The sequence below is a fragment of the Oryzias latipes genome, chromosome 17 (assembly GCF_053564925.1).
Source record: "Oryzias latipes strain Hd-rR chromosome 17, Olatipes_Hd-rR_3.1".
Lineage (NCBI taxonomy): Eukaryota > Metazoa > Chordata > Actinopteri > Beloniformes > Adrianichthyidae > Oryzias > Oryzias latipes.
The window spans coordinates 7,332,434-7,347,340 of record NC_136253.1 but is presented as its reverse complement, the minus strand read 5'-3'; the positions used below and the strand labels follow the sequence as shown (position 1 = coordinate 7,347,340).

At 43.7% G+C, this 14,907-nt stretch overlaps 1 protein-coding gene across 11 annotated transcripts in view; it reads right to left on the bottom strand.

Annotated features, from left to right (window-relative positions):
• The window catches only part of asph (aspartate beta-hydroxylase), a 36,445-nt gene extending 23,856 nt beyond the window's left edge, over positions 1-12,589 (bottom strand). For 2 of the 11 annotated variants that reach the window (XM_023965536.2, XM_078935383.1), the window contains exons 1-4: positions 12,297-12,589; positions 4,231-4,392; positions 1,583-1,627; positions 856-924 (exon numbers count right to left, since the gene is read on the bottom strand). In XM_023965536.2, the coding sequence (XP_023821304.1) occupies positions 856-924; positions 1,583-1,627; positions 4,231-4,392; positions 12,297-12,339 (319 nt within the window). In that variant the 5' untranslated portion in view covers positions 12,340-12,589. Of the gene's footprint in view, positions 1-855; positions 925-1,582; positions 1,628-4,230; positions 4,393-6,332; positions 6,488-8,222; positions 8,287-12,296 lie in introns of those variants that run through there. The other 9 variants (XM_023965540.2, XM_078935386.1, XM_020711385.3 and 6 more) reach the window with 5 other exon arrangements.
• Between the last annotated feature and the right edge of the window lie 2,318 nt (positions 12,590-14,907).

The following is a 14,907-nucleotide window of genomic DNA, read 5'->3' as shown; positions in this document are numbered from 1 at the left end:
GAGAAAATGGTAGAGATGCAGAATTTAAAGATTAATATATACGATTTGCAGATTTTTCAAACTTTTGCCGATTGATAACTGACGCTTAAACCTTTTTTTTTTCTTTGTTAAAGATGGAACACAATGTCACTGCTTTATGTATAATAATTTAAAGTTCCCACTTGGTCCTTAAACTTTTGTTTGCTGCGTGTATTTGAACATCTTCCTGAGGTTTGCCGTGTTGGTCAGGCAGCATAGCAGACCGGAGCTGGGAAACGCTCCTCTGGAGCAACTTGCACTTCTATTGAAGAAACTGAGCAACATCTGAACTCAACGTTTACTGCAGAAAACCCCAAAAGTCTGCAAGAGTAAGAGGACTAAAAGAGAGCATTATGGAGGAGCTGGACAAAGGATCACAACATTACAGATTGAATATTTCTAACCAACAAGTTCCTGAAATGTTAGCAGGAGGAGAGATGTCAGAACCAGGAAGGGTTCAAAATGATCAAAGAAGTTTAAATTGAAGAGTAAAAACTTTGCTGTGTTTCATCTGATCATCTGTGCTCCTTCTCCCCAAAAGTCTGGTGAAGGTTTTAAAGAACCTTGTGTTTCATATGGATGACGGTCTGCTCAGAAACGATGCGGACGTTCTGAAACAGCATCACAGAGTGACTCCACTAAGAGACCTGCTGAAATCTAAAGCCATCTCCGGAGAACATGGAAGGAATGATGGGAACAGAGTTCCTCCACTTCCTCTTTACTTAACGAAGCTGCCAGAGGTTTTACTTCCAGACTGGAGCTTCAGAGGTTCAACAGAAACGGCCCCAGTTTTCCGTCCGCCTGCTGTTCAGTCCTAGACATGAAACTTTCACTAACCTAGCAGAACTTTAGCATCCTCGATGTCAAAATCGCCGTCGCCGTCAGTGTCGTAGGCCACCAGCTTTCCTGCAGGGGAACAAAAACACTCATGAGGACCCGCTGCTCGCCCTCAAATCCATCTCCAGGCGTCGAGGGCCACATTCCTGCACGTTTTCCAACATACCCTGCTCTGGCGTGTTCCAAATTGGCTGGACACACCTGAACCAGGTGATCCGTTATGATTGCAGTCTACCTGGATCTCTGGAAATCATGCAGACACGCCGGCCCTCGAGGCCTGGAGGTGCCCATCATCTCAACTGACCCCCACCCTTATTGATGTTATTGACACATGCGGGTTAGTAAAAACAGAATTCAGACAAGCAGATTTCGCATCCAGCTGAAGGATAACGTTTACGGAGAGGAGAAACACAGAGGTTCAGCTTTTGGGCAAATGCAACACTACAGTCTGCAGGCTGGTAGCCAAAGTGAGGTGGAGTAAAATCCTCCAGACACCTCCTGGTTGATGAACTACATGAGGGTGATATGATGATGACTTTATCGTCTTTGGTTTTCTCTGCAGAGAACTCAAACCTTTTCATTTTTATCAGTTTCATTCATTTCGTGGGGTTTCAGACCTGGTGCTGCTTTGAACACATTTTCCTTTAGGTAGGATTTGGAACCTAAAACTAGATGTGGGGGACACTGCATCCTCTGAAAAATGAAGAATAGCGGTGAGGTGTTTTACCTTGCAGGGTCTCAGACAGGTTAATCTGTAAGCCTTTAGCCTTGTCTGCATGCAAACACAAAGAGACAGGTTGAAGCAAATGCAGAACAAACTCATATTTTCATCAGCAGCAGGTGCACACACAAGATGCTGGCTCCGCACGCCGCTCGTCTTTTTATTATAGACTCTGCTGTTAAACCTCTGACATGTTTTGAGAAGGACAGCAGGTTTTCTGCTTCGGAAAGACAGAAGAATTGATCAAACTTTATCAGAGGGAGAAAAAGCTGCACTGGGAACAGGCACCTACCATATGGCGCTTTAAATTTACATAACGCTGTTGTGATCAAACCACATGAAAGACATCGTGTGACCTAATGCAGTGGTCTCCAAGCTATTTCAGGTCACAGACCGGTTAAACGTCAGACAATATTTTCACGGACCGGTCTGAACAAAGTAGAAGTTTGCCTTTGATCATTTTTAGCTTCCGGTTTCTGAAAAAAATATTTTTCACATTAAAATGCTACTGCAAGAAATTTTTCTTATAAATATAACATTTGTAGGTTGTTGTTTTTTTGCAGATGTCCAGGATTCGGTGAAGGAAAATTGTTGATTTGTAGAAGTTGTAGAAGACTCGTGATCTGCTGGGACGGCTGTCTGTCCAGCTTCTGTTCTGCCCTTTCTAAACCTCAGAAACCAGAGAATTAAAGTCAGCTCCTGTCAGCAGAGCAACAGCAGGTTAAGGCCGTGTCACACAGCCACTGTGTACGTTTTGTGCAAATTGCACGGATGAAAATTGGAATGAGAAAAGTTGTGGTCTTACGTGGAAATTTTACAGATGTACCACGAATGAACTACATTAAAACCACGGAAGTAGTATGAATAAACCACGCAAAGAGCACGTAAATCAACGAAAACGCCAAATCTGGCTCAAAAATCAATAACCTAATTTGAACATACAGTATGTGTGCCGCATACGCTGGTACGGCTGTGGCCATATTTGTGTTTTTTTGTTCTGTTTATTCTGTGTTTTGTGTATTTTATTTTTATCAGAGTGGGACTTTGTTGTTTTCGTGGATCTTTGTGTGTCTCTGATTGCTTTCAGGTGTGGTGCTGGAAAAGGTGTGGCTCCCGTTTGGAGCCAAGCGGGTGGCGGCAGCCTTTAAAGGCACCATTTGGACCTCCAGCCTGAGAGAAGGAAGCTTTGCTGCAACCTGCCTCCACTTGGCGTTCTTCTCCACCTGTTCTGTAGTTTGTGTTGCACTTTGTAGTTTTGTGTTCAGGCCCACTCTGTGTAGTCTTTTGTTTGGTGTAGTTATGTTTCAGTGAAGCTGTAGGGGTGAACTGACATTATCTTTTACATGTTTTCTCCTGTTTATGTTAGTCTAGAGAGGTTGGTGTTTTGTCATTTTCCTTTTCTTTATTCAAATGTAAGATTTCAGATTTCAGTTAGGTGGTTTTTATTTGTATTTTTTTGGCCTTGGTTCACCCTGAAGCCTTTTTCCTTCGCCTTTTAAGTTATTCTTGTTTGGTATTTATTCCTTTGTAAATAAATGTGTTACTTTTTATTCATTTAAAACTAGCAAAAACATTGACTTCTATGTTATGCGCCTCAAGGTACCCCTAGACATCAAATGGGGCATAACAACGCGATGTAAAAGTTGTACATTGGTGGTACATGCATGAAAAGTCCATTTCCTTCGCATCTCGCAAAAATCCTGCTCGTTTGCATAAGATTTACGTAATAATTGTGTATAAAACTACGTAAAATATGTGTAAACTGCTGAAAACGGAATGCACGTCAAGTCCCACCGGCCGAAACACTCGACGAACATCTGCGCACATCGACGAATGACGAACGCAAGAAACACCAATGAATGAGGGAAATCATGCTTATACCACGGTCCGGATGAATACTCGATTTTGATTGGCTGTTGGGTATGCGTTAAAACCTGATAACCGCACGGTGAAAAAAGAAGTTCCGGTCACATAGCATAAATGTTCTGTATCACTGCGCCGGCTTCTTTAAAACAACCTTTTGCTTCATCATTTGGACAAAAACAAGCGGTAAGAGGTGAACTTTCTCTCTGAACTGATGCTTTGTTCAACCCATCGGGACGATCAGCATATATATAATCGCCGAATCTTGACCGCAGCAGTGGTGCGTCGGGACGTGGACTATTTTTAACAAATAGTCCGCTTTTTGTGAGAAAAGCGATCCAAATTGGAAAAAAAAACAAGAATCAAGGACTAAAAAGTGGTTAATATGTATTGCTTTTGTAAGTGACCATGGTATAAGCGGGTTAATGGCCTTCGAAGTGTGCGTTATTACTTTTTAACACACTTCGCGGAAGCAACCGTCCTCTGGGTTCAGGCTTCCACGGCGTGCGTTAAAAAGTAATAACGCACACTTCGTCGGCCATTAACCGTTACATGTATCACAAAAGAACAAATTTCATATGTGGAAAATGCGCAACATGTACATAGAGGCTGTGTGACACGGCCTTCAGTTATTAATCTGGTAAAGCCCAATGCCATTATGTGGGTAAGGCATCACTCCCCTAGCATGACAAAGGAGTGAAAAGCTGCAGGAGAAGGTAGCAGAAAACATCCTTAATGACAGAAAGGCAGGTATGAGCCCCTCCATGCATGCTGGTCAAACATCCACCCACCTAGGACTCCCTGATAGTCCACCAAGTCAAAGTAGACCACAGCCACAGAGGTCCAGACGCCAAGAAGGGCCAGCACGATGAACCAGGAGAAGAAGCTGCTGCCGCCGGATCCAGACTCCGCCCTCTTCCCGTTCTTATTGGCTGCCTGGGTTTTAGGGCCATCTGTGGAAACACAAAGGTCAAATTAGCACTGTAAGGGTTGAACTGTAGCAGGAGCGTGCTCACACTCCACTGCAACTCCAGCAAAAATGACACACAGGGCTCTGGCAGCGAGTGATGAAGGTGTGTGATGGAAACAGGTCATCATTCACTGGTCAGAAAACCAGAAATCTGCAGGCTGGGATAAGGAAACCACACCTTCCCCTTCTCCACATTCATGGATTAAGTTTCACAGATGAAAAAGGGATTTTACAACCGTGCATATGAGCCTTGAATGTGTCGTTTTTGGGGAAGAGGACTTTCAGGTTGAGTTGAAACCTGTGAGCTGCTGTAAACTTCAAACTCATATAATCTGAACAAGGTTTCAGAAACGTCAGAATAGCAGCTGCTCACATGTTTTTAACAAATGTCTTCATTTATTCAAGCATGCATGTTGTCCGCATTAGGTTTGGCCATTAAGAAAGGTAGACTTTTCTGTGCCGTTTCCCGTTACAACAAGTTCTTACCTGCCTCCTCTTGAGAGAACTTGCGATATAGTTAAATTCATGGCATTTATTTGAACTTGCAGTGAAATGGAAATGATGTATTAGTTGTTTGTTTTGCTATTTGTCTATACCAAGTCATTTCATCATTGCAATATTGATCTCTAATTTCTCACATCGCAAGTTTTCCTCATATTGTCCAGCCCTATACCGCATTAAATCTGTGTAAGCTAGCACACTAGTGTCTTTGTGAAAGCTCCTCAACCTGTGGTTGGTTGGTTGGTTGGTTGGTTTTCACTAAATGGGGTCAGTGGATTTTTCTGAGTCTATTCGAGCATCATTGGGAGAAGGGAGGAAACACCCCGAGGACCCGGAATGGGTCGTCACAGGATCGCATGCATCGTCTTACCCCCCCCCCCCCCCCACACACACACACACACACAGATAAGCAATAGTCTTCCTTGTCCTCCTCCATTTTTTTTACTCCTATGTCTCAAAGACCAACGCAACAATCTTGATCAGCCAATCACAGTAACCATGTTGTCTGGATGACAAATTGAGTCCAAATCCGTGACTAAATCCTAGAATGAAGGCCTCATCTGTAGGTGGTCTACAGCAGTCAGTCGCGCTAGGAAAGCAGGTGACCTTTGGAAACCACTTATGCAGATGATGTGTTTGTTTTTACAATCACATGTCCTTTCATTGAGTCGTGTCTAAAAAAAAAAAAAAAAACAACTCAGGAGTCAAAGAGTCAAAGGAAGAGTCATCAAAAACTGGGTTAGGTGAAGGTTTCCAGCTGTAAAATATTAAAGCTGTTTTTATTTCAAGGAAAGATGCCGTAACACAAGGTTACCATGACAAAAGATGCTTAGGAACCTGAGAGGGATGTCTGCAAACATGGTTATTATAATCTCTGATTGAAGTCCATGCTATTGTTTGCAAGGGGGGCAGGAACAGAGAGGCAGCGGGAAGAAAAGGATCCACATCCAGGAGGTTATTCTGGGAAAGCCGGACACAAGAAGGGAGGAAAATAGCAGCAGGCAGAACGAACAGGTGTTCCTGCAGCAGCGACTGGTGCTGGGTCACATTTCAGATGCCTACAAACACACACCATCTTTGGGTGAAGAAGCATCGACCCTGAAAACCTGCAGCCTTCTGGTTTCAGAAAAAGACTTGAGGTTTGAGGCTCAAAAGCCAGAAATCCAGCAGAGCCCAAAGTTCAGTGATGGTTCTGGATGCATCTAGGTCAGAGGTGGGCAATTCCAGGCCTAGAGGCCCGCTGTATCTCCGTGGTTTCCAGATATTCTTGCCCCACTCATGGCTGATTACCTGCTTCTTTTCTTTCCAATTATTTCATTATTTGAGTCAAAAATGAGAAACTTCCCAAAAAAAAAAACTTCATTAGATCATATTCAGGACCCCACAAAGCTGTCCTCCCCCCGCCTGAGTCCCTCTTCTCACCTGCCACATCCCCCACCGTCTCTGCAGAGAGCACTGGGACAACAGGAGGGTTGGTGGACCCCACCAGAGACGCTGGTCCATCCATCCCGAGCTGAACCGGACTCTGGAAGGCAGCTCCCAGTCTTCCCTTCCTCCCCCCCCTCCCCACGCCCCCTTTATCAGGTATTTATAGAGCTGTCGCAGCAGCTGGCCCGGACACAAAGGGGAAAGGACACAGCATGCAGGCGACACTTTGGTCCTAGTGAGGAACGGCGTGCACGTGCGCGTGAAATCACATACAGTGAGCAGAGACTGCGCTGTCTGAGGTGGGGGCGTTATACCATCAACAACTGACAGACACAAAGTGACCGACAGGCTGATGTTCATCACTGCATCAGTGATCTCAGAGCCTTTTGTTCACCAGCAGCTCGCATCAGCTTTACTGAGGGGTGAAGCAATGGTCAGGCATGCAGGAACAATGTCATGCTCATCAGATGGAGGAACTCTGTACCGCCCCCCGCAGGTCCATCTGTGAACTGCAGCTATTTTTTTTGTTGGTTCTGTGTAGGCGAGCCTTTTGAAACAGTTATGAAATCAAAATATATGCAAACACATAAAGATAACACATAAAGAAAAAAATCAAATCCAAAGGGAGACCCCCTGATAATAATCCATCAAGCTATGGCACTGAGTCATTGATGGACCCTTTACGGTGGCCGACGGGGCTCACACTGCACACAAAAGAAACAACGCAACGGCATAAACCCCAGCACAACGGAAATGACGGAAAAAGAGGAAAGGAGGACTTTTTTTTTTCGTATCGGCGGGAAAATATTAATTCGGTGTCAAACTATTTGGCGCTCCTGAGAGGTATGTATATTATTATATTTGTAAGAAATTACTTTTTCTAGTAAGAAAACACCCTCATCTAGTACAAATATCACGTACCTCTCAGGAGACCCCAAATAGTTTGACACTGAATTAATATTTTCCCGCCGGTACGAAAAAAAAGTCCTCCTTTCCTCTTTTTCCGTCATTTCTTGCGGTTCATGCCGTTGTGGTGTATGTAGTGTGAGCCCTGTCGGCCACCGTAGCTCTCCGATCCAAAGGGAAAACAGGAATCAGACAAACATTTGCATGGAAAGTCCTCTTCTCCTGGTGGTTCTGATGGACTCCACGCTGGAGCAGAAAATTAACTGCATGAAAACACGTTTTGGAAACTGAACCCATGCAGTGAGAAGGACACTGAAGGACAAAAATAAGAGGGGAAAAGCCCCAAACTTCACCTGATCCTAAAGACGAAACCTTCTTTTGACACACATGCAGAAAACAGCCTTTGATCACATTTGGTGAACAGATTTTTCAAGCAAAAACCAACCCAAATCTGACGAGGAAAAGACGCTCTGCTGCTGAGCTTCATGTCATCTGAACCAGTCTCTGTGCCAGAGCTCCAACATTTACAGACTCAAAAGTTTTACTGCAGAATATTTCCTTTTTTTTTCTACTCCTTTGTACTAAAAGTTACAAGAAAAGAAAAATACTTTGACATTTTTTTAAAAGCATAAAATATAATAAGGGGAAAAATAAGCTCTCCAATCACCAAACATCATATTTGGCCTCAGGAGTTGTTTGATTAAAGCCACAGGGTTGTGTCATGAAGGAGAAACTCTGGTTCGCACGTCCATGTTTGTTTGTCTGGAGGCACAATGAGACCGATGGCATCTGGACTAAATATTAATAACGCCTTTAATAGCAGTACGTGTTTCAACATGTCGACGTGAAGAACCGACCTGTTGTTCTAAACACCTAAAAAGTCAAAGCAGCACACGCTGTGTGTCACTGCACTCCGTGCACGCACACACATGCATATGCAAAGAAAACAGGAAGTGCACCAAGCATGCAGAACCATACCGCGCTGTGCTTCGGACTCCTCCATGTTCAGAGGACTGCAGCCGTCATCTACACAAACAGTTCTCTAACGAAAAAGAAAGAAAATCCCAACTGAGTCTCATGGGATGGCGTCTTATGCAAGCTGTCCTCCCCGAGGCTCTGACGAGAGCTCAGGCGTCTGCGTGCCTCCCGCTTGGACACGTGCACAGCTGAACGCCTCAGAGGCAATTCCAGAAAGCCAGCTTTTCTATGAAGGTAAATATGCTTCAAAAAGAATTCACTTGCAGATTTTATGTGAGAACTTGCACACCAAAAATCTGCATCTGTGTGTAAAAATCTTCTGCTGTGAACTGACAAATTTCCATTTGCATGTGTTCATTTAGAGTTACAACTTCAAATCTGGGATTACAACTGCTCAAATGTGCTTCTGCGTGTGCTCCAATCTGCTGGTGCAAATCACAAGTGCAATACAACTGCGCTCTGAATTCTGACACATTCCTTGCGAGAAACTTGTATCAAAACTGATTTGTGTCCGAAAATGGAACCAGGGGGGGAGGGAGTGTTAGAGGAGGCGGAGTCAACCAATCAGAGTGCAGCACTCAGAGGACTTGGTCAATAACTCTTCTGATAAACGTTCAAATGTATCATAGTATCCCAATCATTTTTTAGTAACACAGAGAGTGAACTACAAAAAGGTCAGTTTTTTCCTGCATTTTAATGAGAAATGATTTTTTCGTGTTTTTAATGCAGACATGCAGCGAGACGGCTGCCAATGGACCATCAGCAGGAAAATCATCTTTGTTGTAGCAGGAAAACAGGGCCAGGGCTATTGAGCAGCTTTATTATAAATCATGTGTATTAACCTTTGAAAAAAATATATTAGATTAAAATAAAAATAAAATAAAAAAAAATAAAATCAACAATTGATCCATAAAAGTAGAGATCGATCTTTTATGCCTTCCCTTTCCCGGTGACCTAGCAGTAAACCCAAAGTCCACTAGCTTGATGCTAATGTATAATGGACTTTCCCATAGGATGGCTAATGCTAACGCTTAGTCGACCTAAACATACATTGCTGACAGCTTTATAAACTCACAGGCAGGAATTCTTCAAACTCTTTTAAGGAAACATTTATTAAGAGTTAATATTTGTGGTCTAAATCACATTTTTTGTTCCAATCTTCTGGAATAAAGTGTAATGCTAGAGCGCGAGCTCCACCTAGTGGACAAACGGAAACACCACCATGTAACACTATATGGTGCTAAGAATCTCAATGGTTTATTTCATTAATAAATGTTCGGGTATGTAAACAGATTTATACAAATATCTTCAGAACATGTATAGATTATTCATGTATTTCTATAATAATATATCTAAATGTATAAACTGTGTGAAATCAAAATTCCGCCAATCAACGGGTTTCAACAGTAGCTCCACCCTAACCAGTCTGTTCAATTTTTTCTATGGACCTACAATGGGCCAAAAATGGTATGGTTCGGTCCGGCTAAATAGGCCCGTTTTAACGCTCAAAATACTGTACAGCTCATAGAAACTAGCCATTTGTTTCCCAACAAAAGAACATCCGTTTTAATCAAGAGATTAAATTAAAGATTTAACCAAATCTTGTGAGCATCTTTGCTTTCTAGCCAGAGATTTGAATCCCTGTCCAACTAACAAACAGCAACAGGACCCAATGTCAGCAATAAAAACCACTTCCGTGCTCTGTTCATTAGGACATCTGCTGATTTGAATGCTATGAAAATGAAGAGTGGAGTTTGCTCGCACAAAAGAACCGTCACTTATGTGTGACGTCCATGAGACTTCTGCAAACAGGATTAACTCAGCAGCTCATGTTGGAAGTGGTGGAAAGACAGAGCTGCTCTAAAAAAGCAAAGTCAGCAGCTGATCACTCCTATTAGTCAGAAATTCAGCCTCGGGATCTAGACTTGCACTCCATCTCCAGACCACAGCGGTCTCACAGGATTTTGCCACAAAAAGTTGGAACTGATCGGCAAACGAAGAGTAAGAACTCTAGAAATGCACAAACCTGCTGGGAGTTTGAAAGTTTTCTCTGCCTTTTAACCTTAGAAGAGTCTAAAGCCCTGTTCACACCGGGACGAATTTCGCCCGAGATTTTCGCCGACGTTTAACGCCTCGTGACTAAACAAAGGGCACCAATGTGAGTGTGCACACCGACGCGAAAAAATGCTACGCGTCAAAGCGTCACTTTTTAAAAAACGCCTCGGGTTCATTTTTTTGGTTTGACGCGTCGCGTCGAAAACTATACGACCAATGAGAATGGCTCTTTTGCACACGTGTCTGGAGCTTCTGAAGTTACAGTAAAACACAACTTGGGGGCGCTCAAACATCAAACTGCCTTTCTGAGCACATATACCAGCGAAGAAGATAGACGCCAAATAGCGTCTACACTGCCGCGAAGAAATAATGACGGAAGCACCAGTTGGAGCTACTGGTGTTTGAAATATTCATGTTTTCTTTGTATGATTCTGACAAGCGCGTAAATACTTGCTCTCTTCTTCTGAGGGAAAAGCGACTTTAAGAAGCGTAAAGTTGCGCAGCGCCACCTTGTGTACAGGAGTATTTCTGTTTACATTAAGCGCCATCTATTGTCAGGGAATGAAATTGCATGTTCGCTCGGCTCATCGTCAGCGAAAATCGCCTGGGTGTGAACACAAAAAACGTGTTGAAAAACGCTGGCGAATAACGCCTGGCGAATATTCGTCCCGGTGTGTACGGGCCTTAAGGAAATGTTTGCATCTTTGCTCCTTCAGAGGAGGCCTCAAACCGGTGTCACACGCTCAGGTGTGTTCGCACAGGGGTGTGCGCTCAGGGGGCACGCAAGTGTGTGCAAGCAGGTAGCACTTGCGTGCACAGACTTTACACACTTGCGTGCACACACTTGCTTAGCACTGGGCATCACAGCAAGAAAAAAACTATTTGATTGCATCAAATACCAGCTTGCTTTTTAAATCTCTGCTTAAAGCTAAGTTTTATTTGGTTCTGAAAAACACTTCAGACACCTAGTGATTTAAACTACCATCTATAAGTTAGTTCCACTCCCTTTCAAGCAATCTTATTTCATGTCATGTCAATGTAAAACTGCTGATTGTATTGTTTTTGTGCATTATTCTAACTTCGATTGCTTGAAACAAACCATTTAAAGAAAATCAAAAACTGAACTTGGGTAGAACTGTCCTGGGTAAACCTGAGAAGTTCTCCATGAAAGAGTCAGTTTGCATCCAAAGCGCCGCCCTCACTCCATCCAACCACTTCAGAGGCCTTCAGCCTGCAGTGAGGAGCAGCAGGAGCTGTGAGATCTGTGAGATCTCCATCCCACAGCAGGACTACAGGCTGCCCAGGAGCGGCTGCTCCGGCCGCCTTCAGAGGCTTTCCTGGATCCCACAGACGGCGCCAGGGGCCCTCAGCTCCAGGTTCCTCCGACCTCTCCTCTATCTTTTAACGATAATTATGATCAAAGGATCAAAGATATCTGACTGCGTTGTGTTGAAGGAGCTCGTGCGAACAGATCACGGGGTTGATTTGCATAAAAACGCTTTCTATTGTATTTGAAGGATTAAATCCCCTAAAGTTGATTGGAGGTAAAACTCGTTTGAATCCGGATTTGATCCAGTTTCTAGTTCCTCACTGACCGAACAGTGACATCGAAAACATCATGACCACAGAGCCACGTAGGACCGAGCCGCGCGCGGCTCCTGCGTCAGCATTCCGGGACCGAACCCCGGCCGTCCGCGTGCTCTCTTTCCACCGGAAACACCGGGAGTTCGGAGCTCCCCGGTAATGCCAGAGTGGCGTGCACGCACCGGATGAACGGTCGCGGTGTGCTGACACTGAAAGACGATTTCCAGCGCGCGCGTTGTATTACCGGGACACGCACGCGCGTCCTCCCGTTTGTCGTTTATCTGGTCAGGCAGGACGCAAAGTAACCCACCGCGGGTCCGCGCTCGTTCACGCAGGGGGTACAGAACCGGGCCTGGTTCGGCAGCCCGTCGCCTGCTGCTGTCAGTGTCAGAGGCCTGGCCGTGAGATAAGAGACCCGGAGCGGCAGCAACGCACCTTTAGACTTGTGGCTAGACTTGGCCGCTTTCTTCGGAGCCATGCTGGACCGCGGGACCTGGACTCGGACTGGAGCGGACTTTGTCACACGGGGGAAACCTTAAATCGTCCACTCGTGTAGTAAAACTGCACCAAATAAACACCAGCAAACCCCAACACCGACAGAGACACCGACCAATCACAGCTCAGCTCCGACGAAGGGGCGGGTCCAAAAGACCCTCCGGCCAATAGCAGCAGCAGATCCTGCGGACTTATTGAACCGTGTGGACGTTGTTCCGTTGGCCCCGCCCTCCAGCTTCCTCTTGGACGTGGCAAGATGGAAGACGCGCCGCCCCGCCTCCGCGCGTGCCACACTTCACATTTAAATCAGAGGACTGGGGACTTTTGTTTAATATACACATTATTTAGGATAACGCTTCTATGTGACTGACAATTTCAAGCAGATAAATGAAGCTGCGGTCATAAAAGATGATTCTCAAGTTTCTATAAGTTAAACCAAAACAAATATATATAGACACACTTTACTAAACCAAAGGAAAACAAGACTGCACGTGCTCAGTTTGACAAAGCACTCAGATGAAACTGGACTGATGCACTTAAATGGTACAGGAGCAGAAATGTTCTCCCCCTAAAAGGTTTGCCCTACAGGAGTGCTCTGCCATCCATATGGGGGCGGGAAGGTTGTGACTGTTCATAATGAATGCCAGCTGGTCCAGCATCTTTCTGCGCCCCACCTCCTCACTGGGATCCTTAACTCTTGTATTATGTAAAAAAAAAAGGAAACCTTACAGTAGCTGCGATTACATGGACAAAAGTAATCGGAATGAAGGCCTGATCAGAACAAGCATGCATCATGTAAACACGCCGTTCGGAATACTCTGCCCTGATCAGACTCATCGGATCAATATTTCTTTCTGATCTAGATTATGCCGATTGTTGATCCGATCGTGGTGCATAGAAACAGTTTATTCTGATTGTGGGTCACTACTGCGCTGGTTAAGGTCATGCACAGACGATGTGGCGCTCCAGATGAGGCTTTGGAGTGCGAACTGCATCCACGGCTAAATGTTGTGAGCACGTATCAGCCTAATCCTAACCCTCCTTCCGGCTCCGTTCCGCCAAGATTAAACCACCAGCCGCACGGATGAAAAAACATGAGTAAACAGTCACTTAAAAATAAATATAACAATAATAAAAGCACGTTTAGCAGATCGTCTCGCTCTACGCTGCAGGTTTGTTTGTTTACAACGGAACTCGCTGTTTGTTCTTCTACGGTCGTTTCTGGTATTTTAGATAGTTCTGTGCATGTCACAATAGTGATTTATTCCGACCAAAAGTGTGGCGTATGTAAACGTTTGTTATAATCGGATAAAGATTTTTGGGACCATGTACACAGTTCAATTGTAATCCGATCTCTGATCCGATCAAAGATATTTTGCACATGGAACCGCAGCTACTACTAAAAATCCACTCGTAACATTAAAAAAAATGGTTTAAACCAAAATCAACTTTGTGTTGGATTCTTTAAACATTTAAAGAAGAGGCATAGCAGTACATTTTTCAGTCATTCCTCCAGGTAGATTTTGCACCACAGGCTGCCCACATTCTGATGCCTGACTTGGCCGGTTTGTTGGTATGTATGTCTGAAAGGACACGCCCACTAAACGTAATAAGACGCTCATCTACAGTAACATGTGGACTAGGATTGTACGACAAAAGTAGAAGTTTAACCCATCTGTCCCATTCATCTGAAATTGCTGCTAGTTTATCTCTTCACATTGACTAGCTCTGGCTTCATGGTGGTGGATCATCCATTACATTGTCCTCAGACTCTCAACGATCATCCATCTCTGAACTTTCTTCCTCTGCATCAGCATCCGGGTTCAAAATCTGTGATGAAACTTCTTCAGCTGTAAACCTTCTGGAGCTAATTTTTTTGTGTGTTTTTAATGGATATGGAATTAGAAAAGTGACAAGAAAAAGAAAAAGGTTTTTATAGATTATAAAAAAAAAAAAAGTTGTTTATTTGCTAAAACTTGTAAAAAGCTAAAGGACTCCATCAAAAGTGTCATAATAGATTTTTTAATTGGCTTTAATTTTGTAAAAACATCGATGAAGAGGGGCCAGACGGAGGAAGCCTTTATATGTGACCTTTGTGGTGCTGCTGCCATAACTTCCCAGACACTGATGCAAACAATTACCAAACATTAAATGTATTAACATGCTTAAAGTGATCACAACATTTTTTTAAAGCAGATCTTCTGCCTTATGGTTTCTCTATCTTAAACATTGATCCCAGATAAAGTTTAGCCATCACAGCTTTGAACTATTGCTACTTTTTTTTCCATTAAAATATAATTGTATTTAAAAAAAAGTGTTAAACAAGAACATAAATAACTGATCATCTCAGTACCAACCATTTTTTTCAGCATCCATTCATTTTTTTCCCCACTGGATAAAGCATGAATGGTTTTCATCAAAGTAAGAGAGAATGGAAAACCTTTCTTATTAAAATATTAAACATATCTACAGTATTTTTTTTTCTGGCAGGCAGGAAGTTCTTTAAGGAAGTCTTGAGCTTGGAGACAAATCAACAATTTTCAGTTGTTTC